The sequence below is a fragment of the Podarcis melisellensis genome (assembly GCF_964234715.1).
Source record: "Podarcis melisellensis genome assembly, chromosome: 17".
Taxonomy (NCBI): domain Eukaryota; kingdom Metazoa; phylum Chordata; class Lepidosauria; order Squamata; family Lacertidae; genus Podarcis; species Podarcis melisellensis.
The window spans coordinates 35,993,928-36,013,885 of NC_138534.1; the positions used below are offsets into that span (position 1 = coordinate 35,993,928).

At 43.7% G+C, this 19,958-nt stretch overlaps 1 protein-coding gene across 3 annotated transcripts in view; it reads right to left on the reverse strand.

The window, feature by feature from the left end:
* Window positions 1–2,754: 2,754 nt before the first annotated feature.
* MELK (maternal embryonic leucine zipper kinase) overlaps window positions 2,755–19,958 on the reverse strand; it is a 39,032-nt gene continuing 21,828 nt past the window's right edge. For all 3 annotated transcript variants that reach the window (XM_081894104.1, XM_081894103.1, XM_081894105.1), the window contains exons 9-18: window positions 18,882–18,950; window positions 17,709–17,807; window positions 15,680–15,766; window positions 11,320–11,451; window positions 9,899–10,030; window positions 8,632–8,845; window positions 7,546–7,642; window positions 6,911–7,079; window positions 5,122–5,225; window positions 2,755–3,087 (exon numbers count right to left, since the gene is read on the reverse strand). In XM_081894104.1, coding sequence (XP_081750230.1) covers window positions 2,910–3,087; window positions 5,122–5,225; window positions 6,911–7,079; window positions 7,546–7,642; window positions 8,632–8,845; window positions 9,899–10,030; window positions 11,320–11,451; window positions 15,680–15,766; window positions 17,709–17,807; window positions 18,882–18,950 — 1,281 coding nt within the window. In that variant the 3' untranslated portion in view covers window positions 2,755–2,909. The remainder of the gene's footprint in view (window positions 3,088–5,121; window positions 5,226–6,910; window positions 7,080–7,545; window positions 7,643–8,631; window positions 8,846–9,898; window positions 10,031–11,319; window positions 11,452–15,679; window positions 15,767–17,708; window positions 17,808–18,881; window positions 18,951–19,958) is intronic.

Here is a 19,958-nt window from a genome sequence, read left to right on the forward strand (position 1 = left end):
AATCGGCTACATATAAAAATCTCCTCACACATAATTAACTAGCAGGTCAAGGAGAGTGTTACAGCCTACCCTTTCTTCCCAACAAGGTATTTTTTTTCCCGCAGGAAGTCTGATGGATAGAAAGCGTTAAGGTATAGTTAAGCTTCTTCTGCCACCAGCTGAACAAGCTTTTGTCACCGAAAAAGCAGTTGCACACCTTTTGCTAGAGCTGGTTTCAGTTCTGCTACCTTTTAAAGGGATCAACAGGTTAAAGCTCCGGGCAGGAGCATCTACTGCCAAAAGTATTAATGGGAAAGGAAGCAAACTGCAGCCTTGTTATCTTTTTTGGGGCCCCTGCAATAATGGCTGTTGGCTTTCAGACATACGATCTGAACATCCCATACGGCATCCTGACTTGTTTATTTCCGAAAACACCGCACACCATTTTCATAAATTATACATGTCAGCTCCATAATTCCCTCAGGTTAATATATTGACTTAATTAGGTAAAACAAAAGGTGGATAATTAGACTAACATCCTCAGCTTCCCATTGATTTCGGGAAAGAAATCTGTTTCACAGTGGTTTTATTTATACTCCAAATGTCGAGTTTTAAAAAATATACAATCTCTTTCTGATGGTTAACACGAGCCTTCTCTCCTCCCCCCCCCCCATTCCCCATAGCTTCTCAAAATGTCACTTTGCTTTGTTTGGCAGAAACTTCTAGAAGTCTGAGGGACAGTTCACGAAAGTTTAACATGACACATTTACAGTGGTACCTCGGTTTTCGAACGTAATCTGTTCCGGAAAACCGTTCGAGTTCTGAAACGTTTGAAAACTCAGTACAGGAGCCGTGTGGGATGTTCGACTTCTGAGGCGAGTTCGAAAACCAAAGCATTTACTTCCGGGTTCACAGTGTTCGAAAACCGAAATGTTCGTCAACGGAGACGTTCAAATACCGAGGTACCACTGTATCTCAAAACGGCTGTTAGCAGCAACCTGCAGAAAGGAATGTTGGCTTGCAGTACTTCCATTGCTCCTTCTCCCCTTTGAACAAGACTGCGAAGGGAAAAAAATTCGGTGCCAGTGTCCTGTGAGCAGACTTCTGCTTCCAGGAACTCTGAATCCAACCTCACAAGAAAACTGTCAAAAGTAAAGCATGCTTTTAAAACACTGTACTGCTCAAAAGGTTTAGGAGGAAGGCCTTCTCCCTTTGGGAGAAACACCCACACACCCACACACAGCCCTGATCAAATTAACCTCCTGGAGGAAGAAATTCTACAGCTAGAGTAGCAGAACAGGGAAAAGCCCAGGAAGTCGCCAATCCAGCTTCTGAAGATAACAGCCCAATGAGTGGGACTGCTCCTCCCCCGCCCCAGTCTAAGAAAAAGGGTACATTCAAACGGAAGCAGATGTACAAAAGAAGCCTCTTGATCACCTTCTCAATTATCCCTTTGTTGCAGTAATTCGTTCTCTACCAGGAATATTAGGCACAAGAAATCGGCACCATAACTGAAAAAAGAGGAACCTATTTCACACATCAGAGCGTGTAAGATAACTTGAATCAATTATCCCCTGCTTGTTTTTAGTTTAAAAGAGGAAGAGGGAAGGGGAAGCAAAGAACCATAGAATATACTGTTTTCAAACACCATCAGGGGTTCAGAAAGGTTGCCTTCATTTGTTTCAGTTAAACTGAACAGTTGTGTGATGATCAGGTCCATCACATTGGGAATACCATAATTCTTCACAGTGCAAGATCGTGTGTGGCTAAGTGGGGATGGGGGAAGAACCCTAATTGTGTAAATTATACAGACTAAAACAGCAACAACAAAAAAATCAAGCTATATGATTGCAAGTTAACAGTATAATGATGCAAGATTCAACCAATTTTTTCTGCATTGGTCCAAGAAGTTGAATCCAGGATCCTGCTTCCAAAAGTGGATAGGCAGAAATGTGCAAAGAGCTTACAATTAAATGAATGCAGTAACCCTCTCCAGCTGCTTTGCCCAAATATCCTAGAATCCAGAGGTAGCTACACTGTGAACCTCCAGATGTTGTTGAATACAACTCCCATCAGGCTCAGTCAGCATAGTCAATAGGCAAGGATGATGGGAGATGCGATCCAGTATCTTGAGGGCCACAGGCTAATCCCCCTTGCAAAGCCCCAGAACACACGGGGCTGTTTAGCTACCATAGCCAATGATAGACCAATTCTCCATGCCTTTATCTAATCCTATTATTGAAGCTAGCAAAGGCCATAGAAAAGCTTCTTTGCCTTGCCTAATGGAGGAGTGTATTGTATCTTACTCGATCATATGAAACTGCTCCACCTAAACAGCATTTCCTGCCCAAGGCTCCTCCTTGAACCAGGTGATATTGCTTTAAGACTATGAGACAGACATTCTGAAATGCAGGGAAAAGGGCAACTCGGCTGTGGTGCTCATTGTATAGCAACGAGGTTCATGAATGAATGACAAGAATGTTGCAAATTTATTAGAGATGTTGAACACAAAGCAAATTTGAACTCTGAAACATAGCTGTAGCCCTGTTTAGCCATTTCAGTAAATGCAGCTTGAATTTCCAATTCATTTTCTGTTAAGTGATAAAACAGAATTGGAACACTTTACCTCTTTCCAAATGAGAGACAGCACGCTGGTCACAAAACTGTTTGAGAAGTTGCATTTGCCAAGCCACAGTTCAATGTTCACAATCATTTGAAGAAACAATTAATGTACAAAAAGCAGATGATTAAAGAAAAAGAAACAAAGGCAGATAATGACATGGGAGGTCAATGTTTATTCACAAAGGAGGTCCTATTTAAAAACAAAAAAATACTAGTCCTTGGGTTAGATTAGGCAAGCTTACTAACAACTAAAACGAACATGGCTTAGGTTGGTTAAAACTGTCCATGTTCTCACCGTGAACCAAGAGTTATAGCTTGCAGCTACATAGGATATCTTCCACTAGTCTTTTGTAGACCCAGGCGTCTCCCTTCAGCCGCTGCCTCCGAATGCCCACGCCTTCAGGTTTGCTTAGCTGGCAAACTTCCAGCTCAAACTGCATTGTCACTTTGCCAAAGTCTGACTGGGTCTGGCACTTCAGTTTATAGCTGTGTAAGACAAAGGAAAGGGGGAATTAGTTCAGGTACTTACAAGTCAGGGATTGCAGGGGAAATAATTCTAGTGACAAGAGCCAACTTTTCTGCACACGATCTACTGGGAAGCCAGTACATTCAGCCGGTAGAATAAAGTGGGAAAGGTTTTTCTAAGATGTGGAGATTAGAGCTGGGCAATATTACAAGTAATTGTTGGAAACCGGTCTGATGGTCAAACCGCAATACCAGTTTCAGACTTTTTCAGCAGGCGATACATTGCCTGACCACCACCAGCACAGCCCAACTCATTCTGGTCTGCCTGCCTGCACTGTGCTGGCGGCAGCCAAGAAGTCGCAATGTATCGCCAGCTAAAATTGCCTTGATCAGCTGAGAAGCGGGCAGTTTAAGGAAGCCTGCTTCTCATCTGATCAAGCCCCCTGCCTCTGGTTCCCATGAGCAGGAGGGCAGGATGGTGCTGTCACAGCTTGTTTTAACTGCTCTGCTGAGGGGCGGGCAGGGCACAGCCAGCTGCACCTCAGCAGAACAATTTAAAGAAGCCCCCCCTCTGGGGACTTGATCAGCTGAGGGGTGGGTGGGAGGCTGCCCGCCCCTCAGTTGATCAAACCCACATTTAGCTCCTGCTTGTGGGAGCCAGGGTGGTATGGGGGCTTGCAACTTCACATATTGTGATATATCAGTACATCACAATATTGGTTGTTTAGTCGTTTCCGACTCTTCGTGACCCCATGGACCAGAGCACGCCAGGCACTCCTGTCTTCCACTGCCTCCCGCAGTTTGGTCAAACTCAGGCTGGTAGCTTCGAGAACACTGTCCAACCATCTCGTCCTCTGTCGTCCTCTGTCGTCCTCTTCTCCTTGTGCCCTCCATCTTTCCCAACATCAGGGTCTTTTCCAGGGAGTCTTTTCTTCTCATGAGGTGGCCAAAGTCTTGGAGCCTCAGCTTCAGGATGTGTCCTTCCAGTGAGCACTCAGGGCTGATTTCCATCAGAATGGATAGGTTTGATCTTCTTGCAGTCCATGGGACTCTCAAGAGTCTCCTCCAGCACCATAATTCAAAAGCATCAATTCTTTGTGGTCCAGCTCTCACTTCCATACATCACTACTGGGAAAACCATAGCTTTAACTATGCAGACCTTTGTTGGCAAGGTGATGTCGCTGCTTTTTAAAATGTTGTTGCAATATTTAGCTGCTGATATATCACAGTGTTGAAAAGCAGATATTGCCCAGCTCTAGTGGAGATACAGGTGGGGAGCTCTATGTACTGAATGCATCCACCCACCCTTTGAAAAGAAACAGTTCCTGACTTTCTAGATCTTTATGCAGGAAAGCCACCCCCACAAGGGGGCACATGCCACCCGCCTGAAGGGGTACTGTGGGGCAGGGGGATAGGATTTTGATTCTGTCGTCTGACCTGATGCTCAGTGTTTTATCAGGCAGCTCATAAGACAATCCAGTAGAGGAAGGTATTGATTTACAAGATGTGACATTGATTGTGGCCCTTTGAGTGTGACACTTCTCCACTTGAGGTTATTAAGGCTGCTTACATTCGTTTGATCAGTAACTGACTCAGTTAATGATCAATCAAGATGGGGACCAGGCCTTTAAAAAAGAAAAAGAAAAATGGTGCTACGAGACAAAGGCACACCTATTTTAAAAATTGACTGTGATGTGTCCTTTAGAAAGATGTCAAGAAAATGTTCTTTCTGCCAAGTGGCTGTTTGCACTCATTAAATTGCAACTTGGTTTGGGGAGAAATAAACCATGAGTGCAGGTCTGGGTGACAAGCCAAACCATGGCTTGCTTCCCAGCAGCAGAAGCAGGAAAAGTACGTGTAATTTCAGCAGGGTGCCAACTAACTGCTCGTTCACATTAAAGCATAGTTAAAATAAAACTATGGTTTAGTGCAAACATGCAAGCCAGGCCACAATTCTAATGCAGAATGAGCAAGATAGCAGCTTGTTAGAGGATCGAGGATAAATTATCTGATAAAGATACCAGACTGAAATAAGGAATGAATATTTACACTTACCCCTTCTGTACAAAATCAACTTGCTTTTTGGGAAGGATTGCAATTATTTCCTTCAACAGCTCATCTGGATTTAATAGGTTTGTTGTGGTCACATTGTAATGAGCCTAGAGAACAACACATTTGGTGAACGTTTAGGACACAATTCTGCATTTCACGTTCAAACACCAGCTACATTATTTCAGAAAGAAATGAGAAGGAGAGGATGAGAAAGATGCTATGAGTGTTAATGGTCCATGGCTTTGACTTAAAGGCAGAACATCTGCTTTGTACACAGAAGATCCGAGATTCAATCCATGTCCAGGTAGGGCTGGGAGAAATCACCATCTGAGATCCTGGAGAGTCGCTGCCAGTCAAAGCAGCCTATCCTGAGCTGCGTAGATGGACCAATGGTCTGGCTTGGTATAAGGCCATTTCCTCTGCTTCAAAACATTGTTCTTTGCTACATAAGTGCCATTCAAAGCACTGGAAGAACCATTCTTCCCAGCATGTTTAAAGGTAAAGGAAAAGGTACCCCTGCCCGTACGGGCCAGTCGTGTCCGACTCTGGGGTTGCGTGCTCATCTCACTTAAGAGGCCGGGAGCCAGCGCTGTCCGCAGACACTTCGGGGTTCACATGGCCAGCGTGACGAAGCTGCTCTGGCGAGCCTGCACCAGCGCAGCGCAGGGAAACGCCGTTTACCTTCCCGCTATAAAGCGGTACCTATTTATCTACTTGCACTTAGGGGTGCTTTTGAACTGCTAGGTGGGCAGGAGCTGGGACCGAACGACGGGAGCTCACCCCGCCGCGGGGATTCGAACCGCCGACCATACGATCGGCAAGTCCTAGGCACTGAGGTTTTACCCACAGTGCCACCCGCGCCCCTCTCCCAGCATGTTTAGTAGGCTTTAACTAGGCATAAGGCCTTAAGGTTCCCTTTTGTTTAAATTCAATGTTTCATGCCAGACTTTTATGCACAAAAGTCCATAGACATTTGTTTGACATTCCCAACACCTGCAAGGAAGCCGCATCCAAATGATTTCTATGAAGCTGAGGCCTCGCTTTACTGAAATAAAATTTCTCACTGTTCTAGCAAATCATATTTGCTGCCACTTGCACCTTGAACTTTAAAAGTGAAAGAACTCAGAAGTTTTGATCCATGACATGAAATCCCCTGCAAGCATCACAGAACTGGCACCTACTTGCCTACTACTTGTTAAGCATGGCATTTGGGCCTTCGTCAGCTTTTTGTGTGGCCTGGATCAGACAGGCTACATGGCAAGAGTCATTTAGTAGAACAAGGGTATTCAGCTGTAGCTGAATCTCTGCAACCAAATTCCAAAAGTTGATAGTTGCTAAAGCTGGCCATCATTTGGACTTAGATCTGCAAGTAACCTTCCAAATTTAGCCTTTTCAGCAACGAGAAAGCTTACTGGACTGTGAATTTAAGTGCAGCACAAAAACAGAAAGTTTTTCGTTAGTGCTGGGGGAGCATTTGAAAAGCTTGGAAGACAAGGCAACTCAGTCTAGGATGTCATGTGCAGATGGTGTTTAAGCATTACACAGTAGCTGCTCCAAAGTCTGCAGAGATGGATACCACTAGTTTTTTACCCCAGTTAGCTATTCCAGGATGAGACACCACTGTATTAGACTTTAAAAAACAACAGCCACAATGTCTCCAGGACAGTGAGGGCTTGCTGCTTGGGGAACCATAGCCATAGACCTCCACAACCCAAACAGGCATGTATGCTTACTGATACATCACTGACAGTTTCATCAGTAAAAGAAATCCCAGGTAATTCAGCGAACTTACCTTTAATTTCCTTGGACCATCTTTGGTTGAGCCTCTCTTTTTGTTTGGTGTAAGCATTGTAATAACTTTATCCAGGCCTCTTTCAAGGCTCCCAAACATCTTGGTTCCTTTTCTCTTTTGACCACTTTCAAAATGAGCTTGGTTCAAGTCCACTTCCACTGAGCGACACCTGTCATGTTCAGAGATAGCAAGTGCACAGTTGTTTTCAGTGACTGGGAATTGACAGTTTTTAGATACATCAGTAAAAAGGTCTTTCAGCTTCTGCTCTTTTGTGGGGGCAGAGGGAAGGAAGAGGAGAGAAAGGGGAAACTGACAAAATACATGGCTAGAAGGACCTGCTGCACAACAGTAATTTGGGATTTTGAGAGCGAGTTGTATATATGCTCCAATTCTCTGGGGGCACAAGAGTGAATTTTAATTATGGAAAACAGGAATGCATCCAAGACTACTGAAGTGTGTAATGTAAGATTTTTTTTCTGCAGCTTTTTAATATTTGTTGGTAAATGTAGGAACGGATTTAAATAGGTTATAACAGAGCAAACAGATGCCTTTGCAAAAAGCTTTCCCCCATCAATACAAGGATTAAGATTGTACAATAGACTACCTGAATATGTTCAAGTTAACCGGACATTTACCTTCTCTCAGGGCTAATGACTCCGGCTTCTAATTCACACGGTTTTGTAGAAGATGGCAGCTTAACTGGGGTCTCACTGGTGGCTGCTTGACTTCTCTCTGCAAGAAGCACCACCCAGTTTTGAGTCTATTTAGAAAGATGCATTATCAGCCCTTCTTAGTCCCATGCATAATCCCATTATTTTCTTAGTTTGGTAGAAAAACAGCCATTCTTGAGTATTCCTCCCACCCCCTGCTGCAAAATCAGCTTGTAAATGCAAGGCTCCTCCCCTAACCAAAGAGCCTGGACAGGACCAAGCATCCTCAGTGGACCCCCCCAGAAGGAAATACCCCACTCCCCCCAAGAGGAATACTGAATGGGATATAAGCCACAGATCAGAGCAGAGGGTGGATTTTACAAGAGATTTGAAGGAAGAGATTCTAAACACAAGCAAGTTGCTGAATTGATGGTAGTGGAGTTGGGCCTGGGGAGCATGCAGTTTCAACTAATAGTTATTCTGCTGGCCAACACAAAAAGATGTGATAAGAAAGTCAGAAGTGTTTAGCTAACTGCACAGCCTAATAATTATGAATACAGTGAAATACTTTTTAAAAAAACGGTTGTGGAAATACCTTGAGCAAACTGTTACAGATTTATTAAAATAGGTACAGTTAGGAGCTATCCTACCCACCCACTTCTGCACAGCAGACCTCGTTAAAAAGTACCGCCAGTAAGATAATTGATTAATTAGGGCTTCCTGCTCATGCCCCCTTGAAAGACCCCTCCCGGGAAGGATAGGTGCAGAAGTGCTATTTTGTTATTTGGCCTAGAGGCAAGATAACCTAGAGCAACAACTGGACACAGGACAAGTGCTCCAGTACACCATGAAGCAGGAAGTCTTGAACACAACAATTCCACACACCCCAGTGTCAGATGTTAGCCTGTAGTTACTGCCTCGAGCCCCACCCTCCAGTCTGGTATTTGTTTCATGTAAACTCCTTAGAGTTTTTGGAAAATAAGTGGTAAATCCTGTCCAATAAAAAATAAATAGTATTTGTTAACAGTTTTCTGTTTCCAACAGGGATCCCTTCTCATTTCCAAGCCATACCTTCAGGTAGAAATGCACGATTTGGCGTTGTAAGCACTCTCTTCTCATTCATGACCCAAGTTGGTGCCTTTGGAGGAGGAAGAACAAACGGCTCTGGCTTTGCCGTAGAAGAAGCACCAGAGTTTTCTTTGTTGGCATGCTTCTTTGAGGCTCTTCTCCTTGGCACAGGAAGCAGAGGCGGTGTGAACTCCCCACCATCCAGGAGCAACTGAGGCTTTTCAAAAGAAAATATTTTGAGGAAGGGAACCTATTTTCCCCATCCCAGACAAGTCACACGTGCAGATCAGTACACTGTTCACAGCAGGCCACGACCCAAGCCATCACAGGCATGTTGGCAACTTATTGTCTTCATTAGACACAGCTTGGCCTAACAAGGCAGGATTACCCATACCTGATATATGTTAAATGATCCAGTTTCTCTCATCCCTTACATGACACCATTTGACTTTTACACAGAGGCACACATGTGTTCTCTCACTGACTTTTTGCAAGAAGAGACAGAAATGTTCAACTATTGCTACAAGGGGTGTGTCTGATCACACCTTGTAATTGATTAGTGGAGAATGAGCAGGATCGTTGCCTGTATTTTCCATCAATCCAACACTATCCTGGACCTTTGCCAATGCCAAGTTGTTCACAGCCAATTCAAGCCTTGGTTAAGGTTTTTATTTGACTCATCTTGTCGCTATTTGCACTCCTGCCATGAATAGCCCTGTAACTCATCACCCAAGTTCTGTAACTTCCAGTTACATCATGTTAATGTTAGCCTAACAATGCCCAGCCTCACTTACTCTGCACTGGAACCATCCCATTCTTCTTTGGGAAAGCTCAAAGGTACAGTGGTACCTCGGGTTACATACACTTCAGGTTACATACGCTTCAGGTTACAGACTCCGCTAACCCAGAAATAGTGCTTTAGGTTAAGACCTTTGCTTCAGGATGAGAACAGAAATTGTGTTCCAGCGGCGCAGCAGCAGCAGCAGGAGGCCCCATTAGCTAAAGTGGTGCTTCAGGTAAAGAACAGTTTCAGGTTAAGTACGGACCTCAGCAGTGGGACATGGCACTGGAATAAGGGACTGTCCCTTCAAATAAGGGACACTTGACAGCTATGTGCCTAACTGATAGCAATGCCCACCTCTCACAGTATCTCAGGCACAAGCTGTTTTAGGTAAACCACAATCTCTAAGTCAATACCAACATTTTAAACATCAGAGGCAAGCATATATTTTTTAAAAAATCTATCATTTAGTTAATAGGTACAAGATACCTGCTTTGTTTTGGGTGTATTGCAAACAGGCTGAGATTCCTCACAACAGGCTAGGAATTCCATGGATCCAAAGCCACATGCCATTTCATTCCCATCTAGATTACCATCGTAAGACAGGGCCTTTTTGAAAACCTGTTCAAAGAGGTATAGTTCATTTCATTAAATGAGTGCACTTTCAAAACCCTTCTCAGTTAATTCTAAATGTCTCAAAGACATCACAAAAATAATAATTCAAAAATAATAATTCAAAAGGCTTCAGAGGACCTTATCTGATCCTTTGACAAGGCATCATCCGTATTAGGAATGTCCTTCAGCAGCATCTGGCAAACCATAACATTCAAGCCTGCCTTGGTCCCACTGTAATGAAGGCTTGGACAATACAGCCTGCTTCAAAGAGGAAACGGCACTTTGCGTTTGGAGGGTTCTGTGGCAAAAACCCATTTTATTTTTGATACTTCTGTCACACCCTTCCTTTCAAAAGGTCATACCTACTCAGAAGGCCAAGCAATCTCCCATCCATGCAGGCAGAGATTTGCTTAGCTTTAAACATAGGGATATTCCGTGCCTTCAGTCCCTTCTCTGGGTTCCAGCTCTAGAGAAGTGTTATGAGCTGTCTCCAATGTAACAGTGACCCAACTGACTTCAACTGGAAGTTAGTGTTTTCAGGCCCATGCTGTGGAACACCCTTTTAGGAGAGATTCATCAAGCACTCTCACTTTTGACTTTCATCTATTGAAGACACTTCATTCTAAACCTTTGTAGCCATTTTTTTAAATTTTTTTGACTACCCGGTCACTTTAATAATTATTTGCAGTTTTTAATTTTGTTTTATGTTTTAATATTGCATACCCTCCTGGTATGTTACGATATGGGGTGTAAACGTATTTTCATAAATAAATAGTTCACTCTATAGCTGAAATTTCATTATAATACAGTGGTGCCTCGCAAGACGAAATTAATCCGTTCCGTGAGGCTCTTCGTATAGCGGTTTTTTCGTCTTGCGAAGCAAGCCCATTGACAGCTTAGCGGATTAGCGCTACAGCTGTCAAGCGGCTTCCAGCGATCAGCTGTTAAGCGGCTTATCAGCGGAACAGCTGATAAGCGGCTTAGCGGCTTAAGAAAAGGGCGAAAAAAGTGGGAAAAAAACCGCGGGGGATGCAAGATTTTTTTCGTCTTGCGAAGCAACCCCATAGGGGAATTCGTTTTACGAAGCGCCTCCAAAACGGAAAACCCTTTCGTCTAGCGGGTTTTTCGTCTTGCGAGGCGTTCGTCTCGCGGGGCACCACTGTACTTGCTGTCAAGTCAAAACACCCAGCAAAGGCTTGTTTAGCTGCACCATTCATGGGGGGCGGGGGGGGGAGAGGGAATGAAAACACAGCAAGCTTTAGGAGCAAGACGGTGACAAAATATGAATCACACACCTTCTGTTCTCTGGATGGAGTGATGCTACCACCTTCTGCCATTACATTTGGAATCCTTAGACGAACAGGTTTACCATGTGCTTTCTTTGATTGAAGCAAAAGGTATGTTGCAGTCACATGATCATATTTCCACTAAGAATACAAATAGATCTAGGTTACTTTCTCAGCCATCTTCTTGAAAAGCAGGGGACAGTGGAGGGTGGAGGTACCTAAAATCAATGCCACAATCCAGAAAATCTTAAACTGCGTATAGTCTAAGTATTTTTTTACCCCACCTTTTAAAAAACACCTTACTGTAACTTCATTGTGTTCAACACAGAATTTTTGTAAACTTTTCCTTCCAAATATAGTCAATGGGTTTATACACAAGAGAACATAAAAGGCATGTTGTCACTGGTACCATCATATCAAAAAGTTGATCCGAGCAGAACTGCAGGACAGAGATTTTAAAAAAGGAAAATTGGAGAAAAGGCAAGGGAGTCCTATGCTAAGTGAAGGGAATCTTGCAGTGCCAGATGATGGAATAAGGAAGCAACTAGAAAGATTTCAGAACATAAATACTTTCCTCAAAAAGCACCAGAAAAGGCTCCTCAGCCAATGCCTTCTCCTTCTCACACTTCAAAATCCCCCTCCTCTTTTTTCTTGAAGGGAAGGACGTGTCAGAGTTCTGAATATATAGGCTAGTTCTAAAACAATTTTTGTCTTATTATAGAACCGAACATAATTATCTGAAAAATTAGGTTTATACATCTCTTGCTTTTGCCTTTTCAACAATTTTGGGGGAAAAAACACCTTTAAAAAACCCTAGCCATGTTCATGCCCATCTGAAATAAGTTTAGCAATTTAGATTCAAAACTCCATTAATTCGTCTCCCCCCACCATTATGATCACAGATTTCTGTGAAATTCACCTTCTGCTTCAAACCTCCACTGCATTAATTTTATAATTGTAGAATAGTCCGTACTTCCGAGTCAATGTGCCATGAAATATGCAAATTCTTACCATGAAATAAGCAGCTGATTGCCATGAAGATGCTGCCTGAGCAGCAACAATTTAGATCTGCAAGTTCCTCTTAAGAGATGCAAAACACAATAATTTCTACTTACAACTGGTAAAGTCTATTGACGAGGATATTTGCAAGAGACCAATTGCTTATATTAGTGGCTTTGAACTGTGTTAAGGGGAATCCTGTGGTTCCCTCAGAAGCCTATCAGGTTCTTCAGAGAGACCAGTGGTGAGAACAATTCCCTGTAGAGTCATATTATTGCTCACCAGCATTTATTTCAGGCAACATAGATGTTGGAAACTGCTGGAGTATGCTCTGAGAGATGCCAAAGAGCACACCTATCACCCTTTGTGAACCAATTGGCCTGGCCTAATACCTAGCATCCTCTGCAATATGGATTTCATGGCTGATATGGAAAACATTCTTTTAATAGTAAATAACTTGAAGACAACCAACTTAAGCCAGTGTTTCAAAGATCAGATCTAATCAGATTAAATTTTAAATCAAAGATATAATTTAGTGTACAGTACACAGAATGTGAATATCTACACTTTATCATTAATTTTTGTGCATGCTCGATTGCAGAAGCATATAAAAGGCACCTCTTCAGACAGGTTTGCTGCCGCTGGCTAGCAGAACTGCAAATTTGTTGATCTCACCAAAAAAGTACCAGCAAGAAACTTATTCCAAGTATTTGTATGTTAGTGTCATAAACAAAACTCAGACAGTGAGGCTAAAGAAACAATGAGGTTAAAGATACACATTTTCCAAGCGTCCCAATGCATCTAAATCTTGAAGGAGTTCTCCAGATGGAAACATGACATAAGGAATGTTACTTCTGTTCACAGCCAACATATCAAGTTATGTCCTTCTGTAGAGTTTCAGTTGTTTCCAGTTTTTATCTTCATGGAACTCTGTCGCTCCAAAGAAGCTTGTTCAGAAAAGTATGTGTCTGACAAATGATTCTGGTCATGTTTAAGGTATAAACTTGGGTTCCTGCAGCAAGTCTCTCATAGGCCGGAGCCTAGTTTTGTGACAGGCTGAAACTAGGGGCTGATTCTGGCAAAGGCAGACAAAGGTAGAACAGGCTAGAGGCAGATGACATGTTCAGAAGATAGCCATGAATCAAAGGCAGGTTAGATATGACATTCCAGATGAGATGGGTGGTCTGTGCTATTAACACCCGCAGATGAATAACATATTGAGGAACTTTGGTTATAACTGGAAGTAAAAACCATAGAGAGAGCTAACCAAATCACACGTCCATAGCAGGCTGAAAAGCTGCAGTTCAAGCAGATGCCACTATACAGGAGACTGGGCAAATTAGTATGGGAGCTGTACTGGTAGCTTAAGCTGTAAGGTGCCTGGACTCAGCTGCTCATGTCTCCCAGCACAAGAACCAAGAGTCAGCAAACTTTTTCAGCAGGGGGCCGGTCCACTGTCCCTCAGACCTTGTGGGACGGACGGACTATATTTTGGAATATATATATAAATGAACGAATTGCTATGCCCCACAAATAACCCAGAGATGCATTTTAAATAAAAGCACACATTCTACCCATGTAAAAACACATGATTCACTGGCTGTCTGCGGGCCGGATTTAGAAGTCAATTGGGCCGGATCCAGCCCCCGGGCCTTAGGTTGCCTAATAATAATAATAATAATAAATTTTATTTATATCCCGCCCTCCCCAGCCGAAGCCGGGCTCAGGGCGGCTAACAACACCAAAATAGTGCGACATTATAAAAACATTATAAAAATTAATTAAAATCAAGATTGATGGCAGCCATAAAGTTTTGTAAAGGTTGCCAGAGGAGGGAGTCAGGCTGCGCCCTAACCAAAGGCCTGGCGGAACAGCTCTGTCTTGCAGGCCCTACGGAAAGATGTCAAGTCCTGCAGGGCCCTTGTCTCTTGTGACAGAGCATTCCACCAGGTTGGAGCCGCAGCCGAAAAGGCCCTGGCTCTAGTTGAGGCCAGCCTAACCTCTCTGTGGCCTGGGACCTTCAAGGTGTTTTTGTTTGAAGACCGTAGGTTCCTCTGTGGGGCATACCAGGAGAGGCGGTCCCGTAGGTACGAGGGTCCTAGGCCGTATAGGGCTTTGAAGGTTAAAACCAGCACCTTAAACCTGATCCTGTACTCCACCGGGAGCCAGTGCAGCTGGTATAGCACCGGATGAATGTGATCTCGCAGCGAAGACCCCGTAAGGAGTCTCGCTGCGGCATTCTGCACCCGCTGGAGTTTTTGGGTCAGTCTCAAGGGCAGCCCCACGTAGAGCGAGTTACAATAATCCAGTCTGGAGGTGACCGTCGCGTGGATCACAGTAGCTAGGTCAGGGCGAGAGAGGTAAGGAGCCAACTGCTTAGCTTGGCGGAGATGAAAAAATGCCGCCTTTGTAATAGCTGCAATCTGCGCCTCCATGGAGAGGGAGGTATCGAAGATTACACCCAAACTCTTAACGGACGGTGCTGGCACTAATTGCACCCCCGCAAGAGATGGGAGCTGCCCCCTCAGTCCCATATCATCCCGTCCCAGCCAGAGGACCTCTGTCTTCGAAGGATTTAACTTCAACCGGCTCCCACGCAACCATCCAGCCACAGCTTCCAAGCATCTGATCAGTGTGTCTGGGGCCGAGTCAGGATGGCCATCCATCAACAGATAGAGTTGGGTGTCATCAGCATACTGATGGCAGCCCAGCCCAAAACTCCTGACAAGCTGGGCGAGGGGGCGCATAAAGATGTTAAAAAGCATCGGGGAGAGAATCGCACCCTGAGGCACTCCACACACCAAGGAGTGGCGCGATGACAATTCCCCCCCAAGCGCCACCCTCTGTCCCCGACCAGAGAGAAACGAGCGCAGCCATTGAAGGACTGTGCCCTGGATCCCCACGTCGGCAAGGCGGTGGTCCAGAAGTTCATGATCGACCATGTCAAAAGCTGCTGACAAATCTAGAAGAATCAGCAGCCCCGACCCGCCTCGATCCAGCTGTCTACGAAGATCATCTGTTAGGGCAACCAGAGCCGTCTCGGTCCCATGGCCAGCGCGGAAGCCGGACTGGAATGGATCCAGAGCCGATGGAATGGATCCAGAGCCTACCCATGACCAAGAGTAAAGTCTTGGAAAAACCCTCTCCCAGCCCTTCACTGCAGTGGATGACTGTTAGCAGTGGACCAATCTATTCAGTAACAGTTCTAAATTTAGAGTTTGAGGCAGCTACAGTCACAGATGTATTAGAGGGCTTAAAGTACGTAGTTCTAAAACAGAGATGTTAGTTTTGAGACACACTCCACAGGATTGAATATTAGATGTGTGAACAACTAAATCTCTCAGGAATTATTATTAAAGTCAAACATTACCTCTGAAATCATCTCTGCCATACTTTCTCTGCTACATTTGTGATACACCGAAAGTTCTGTTATGCAGTCTTCATCAAGACGCCCAAGCTGGGAGGGAAAAAGATCTGTTTAAATATTGGTGTTAAAGCTGCCGATACACCCACCCTCATTTTTTAAAGACCCACACACTGCTGGCTCTTTTCCATCACACACCTTTCCACTGGATCACTATGTCTACTCTTAACTGTCAGGTCTCCAGAACATTTTGCTTTTAAGTATACCTGCCCCCGTACTTATTTACACAATTTTATTTGAAAAAAATACCCAAGTGGTCTGTAATCCTTGATTGCAAAATGCCCATGGGGAATCATTTACAGGACTACATAATAATGCATGGCATTATGTTGGTATCTATTAACATTAGTCATCTGCACACTTTAGAGCTGGAGGTGGGGATAGGACCCTCCACTTAAAATGGTGAGAAAATATAAATATTTGGAACAGGGCAAGCATTTCTGAAGTCAAGAGTTCAATTTCCTATTAGTTTTTGCAGCCCTATTTTGTGTATTTTTCATAGTTCACTCAGCAGAATTGATATAGTGCCAGATGTTTAGATGTCGAGAGCTAGTATGTCTCAGCTTGTTCTTACTAGCAGTTATTTCTGGATTGAAACCAATTCTGGATGACCTCCTATTGTGCCTGGTGCTACAGCATATTGTTACTTTGCAGTCGGAGAGAGAAGAATCGAAACAAAATATGTTTAAGTATATGTAGCCAAGCATAAATAAAGGTAGAATGTTCTACTATAGAGAAACAGTGACACTCAATGGGCAGTGGCCGGTGTGAATAATTTCGTCGGGCTCATCGCCTACATGCAAGCACAGCATCCACTAGAGTTCAAATAGACCTGCTGCTTATTTGGCTGCATAGAAAGGTCTCTACTCAACACTGTGGAGAGGCTCTGCTGGTCAGAACAAACCATGCCAGGCTAGATGGACAAAGTCAATCAGCTGCTTCCTATGTATGTATCTATGTCTGAATTCAATGAACAGTTCTTCCCTATTGCAGGTCACTTTGCCAGGCTTTCATTGGCTCAAGATACATCTGATCCATTTCACTCCTGGCTTAGAGTCAGGAATACAAAGGAAGAATTGCGAGCACACTTATGCTTCTTCATTATTAGTTGTGGCTTAAAATTTCCTGCACCCGACATCAGGCATGGCATCAGACGCAGAAGGTCGGTGTGGTTTGCGGGGAACAGACTGGTGGATCTAGCTAGACCTATGGGCCAGAAGGTCCCCACCACTGAGCTATATGCTCATGTGTTCATGGCTGACTTAATGAGGAAGAAAGGCAACAGCAATTTAGTTATATAATACAGTGGTACCTCGGGTTACATACGCTTCAGGTTACAGACTCTGCTAACCCAGAAATAGTGCTTCAGGTTGAGAACTTTGCTTCAGGATAAGAACAGAAATCGTGCTCCGGCGGCACGGCAGCAGCAGGAGACCCCATTAGTTAAAGTGGTGCTTCAGGTTAAAAGCAGTTTCAGGTTAAGTACAGACCTCCAGAACGAATTAAGTACTTAACCCGAGGTACCACTGTATGTATAAAATAATATGTCATATCTCTCTCTCATCACTGCTGTTGGATTCCAATCAAATCAGGTTGTTTTGACACAGATACACATAGATGGCTCATTGTTAAGTGTGTTGCACATGCTCTTTAAAACTTCACAATGGTAGGCAAGTACAGAATAAAGGTGCAGCTTGCTCTTGAGCTCAGTCTAGAAACCCACAGGAGACTTGTATTAACCACTGGTGCAGACAGTACACAAAATGCTTAGTAGCTGGCTACATCATGCAAGGATACTGATTTCTTTCACTATAAAAATTCTACACTCTTTTAAACACACAACACTCTGTGAAAGGCCTAGAAGATTCAGTTTAGTGTTCCATTTAGAAGAGAAACTTCACCTTGTTACCATGCCACATTAGCCTAGATTCAGCTTTGTTATATTGCACTTGTTCATATGAATTCGTTTACTCACAGGGTATTTACTTTGCCACTGGACAGCAAATGAGTAGCCATGCATGAGCCACGGGTGACTTAAGAGATGCTTAACCATAATCCGTTTCTTTGGGTCCACCTAGTGGGTAAGAGTAGAGGTGCATTTCAAGAAACAGTTACTTTAATCAGAATAAATAACTGTACCATATATTTTAGCAATCCTCTGCTATAAGGATGGAGCTGTGCAGTTAAGCAAAAGGCTAAACATAGTTTTTCCAAGACATGTCTGAAGGTTTGTCCTGAAAACTACCATGATGTTCCTGTTCAGGATAACAGGAACAAACCATTCCATCAGCCCTAATTTCAGGGGTGTAACGTTCCATTCATTTGCTTTAGTATGTTAAGAAACTGTAAAACTGTAAAATGCTGTTAGTACCACTGTGATGTCTGGGTGAGGCACAAGGATCAGTAACTTGAATCCCTGCAACTGGCAGGAGAGAGTCTGGTCACATCCATCTTAATTTCCCACTTTTGTTAAGCAGCTTGGGATTTTTCCCCTTTTTAACGACAAGGTGGGGTAAAAGGAAGAACAGTAGTTGCTTTTTACTCAAGCGACCCAAGCTGAAGCCTTCATGTATTTCCCACCTCTCCATATAATAAAGGTGCAACGCTATAAGAAGTGATGAGACAAATTCATGGTGGATAGGGCTGTTGACAGCTATTAGCTATGATAGATGCAACCTCCAGAGACAGCATGCTTCAAGGCCAGCTTGCATGCCCTAATGGTGAGCTTCTCGGAAGCACCTAACTGGCCACTGTGGGAAACGGGATGGACCTCTTTCAGGGCTCTGTGGACTTAAAACACCAACGTTCCTTAAATCACTGCTCCTATTAGAAGACCATTCCAGAGAAAAGAAGACATTTACTAGAAGTGGGGCAGAAAGAGAATTTGCTTCCACCAGATGTGGAGACGGCCACCAACTTGGATGAATCAAATCTATGAAGGATAAGGCTATAGGTCACTGACAATGGCTATGTTCTCCCACCACGGCCAGACTCAGGAAGCCTCTGAATATCTGTCACTGGGAATCAGGGGTTGGAAGAGTGCTGCTGCACTCAAATCCTGCTGGTGGACTTTCCATAGACATCTGGGTTGGTCACTGTAAGAACAGAATACTGAACTATTGGTCCATTGCGCTTATGCTCTTATTACCTGCAGCATCTGGTGCAGCAGTAGTTCACTGGCAGGTGAGAGCCATTTTGGTGTCTCATATTTCCCCCTCTGTAGAGAAAGTAGTTTTAGCATTAGTTCTAGTTGAATTAGTGGAACAGCCATCACTTGAACCAATCAGAGTTTTCTACCACCCACCCCCCAAGCAAAATATAGGGTGCTTGTTAGGTTTCAGGGTTGACCCTGAAAAGTAACAGCAACACAGCCTGACACAGCCAGTGGGCAAGTTGGAAGGAACATTAAATGGACCAACATGGGTATCTATGCAGCGCAAGATTTTACTCCAAAAGCAGACAAAAAAATTAAGTATGAAACCGCTCATCTTTAGAAGAGTGAACTCAAAGAGCATGAATGAAATTCAGTGTTAATAGCCAGTGTAATACCCAATTCTCCATACGATTGAAGCTTTCCACAGTCTGCATGATAGCACTCAATCATTGCAGACGTCACCTCACTGCACTGGATGAGTCAAGGACATTATATTCTGCACATTTAATGCCCAAATATAAATGTAGGTTACAGCTATAGTTTTTGATCAGCTGCTTTACTTCTCTAGCTTCTGATAAGTCAAATTTAAGAGGGCTGGAAGTGAAAAACTAGAAGTGATTTTAATCTGTGGGCAGCACTCATCCATCTACTGAAGAGCAGATGGGAAACTATTGAAAGCTGTTCCTGAGAACTTAGGTTTATAAAGGAAATAGATTTTGCTTGATGACCAGGTAAGCGACAGAAGGACAATCCAAAGGCTCAAGATCCACAAGGTGTCTTGTAGTTTTGAGCCACAGACCTGGACATCTTAAAAAGATCTTAATCACTCTTTGTTTGCAGGCATTAGGGGGCCTTTCCCCTTCCTTCTCCCACCTAGTCATTTGGTGTGCATAATACATTTTACTCTAACCATCTATTTTTAAAGAAACTTTTTACAATAGCCTCTGGTATCTTAAGCTTACTGGAAGCAAGCTCTGTGAGGATTTTAAGACCCAGTTTCCTGGCAGGGATGGTGGCCCTCCAGAAGTTGCTGGACTACAACTCCCATTATTCCTGGCTACTGGCCATGCT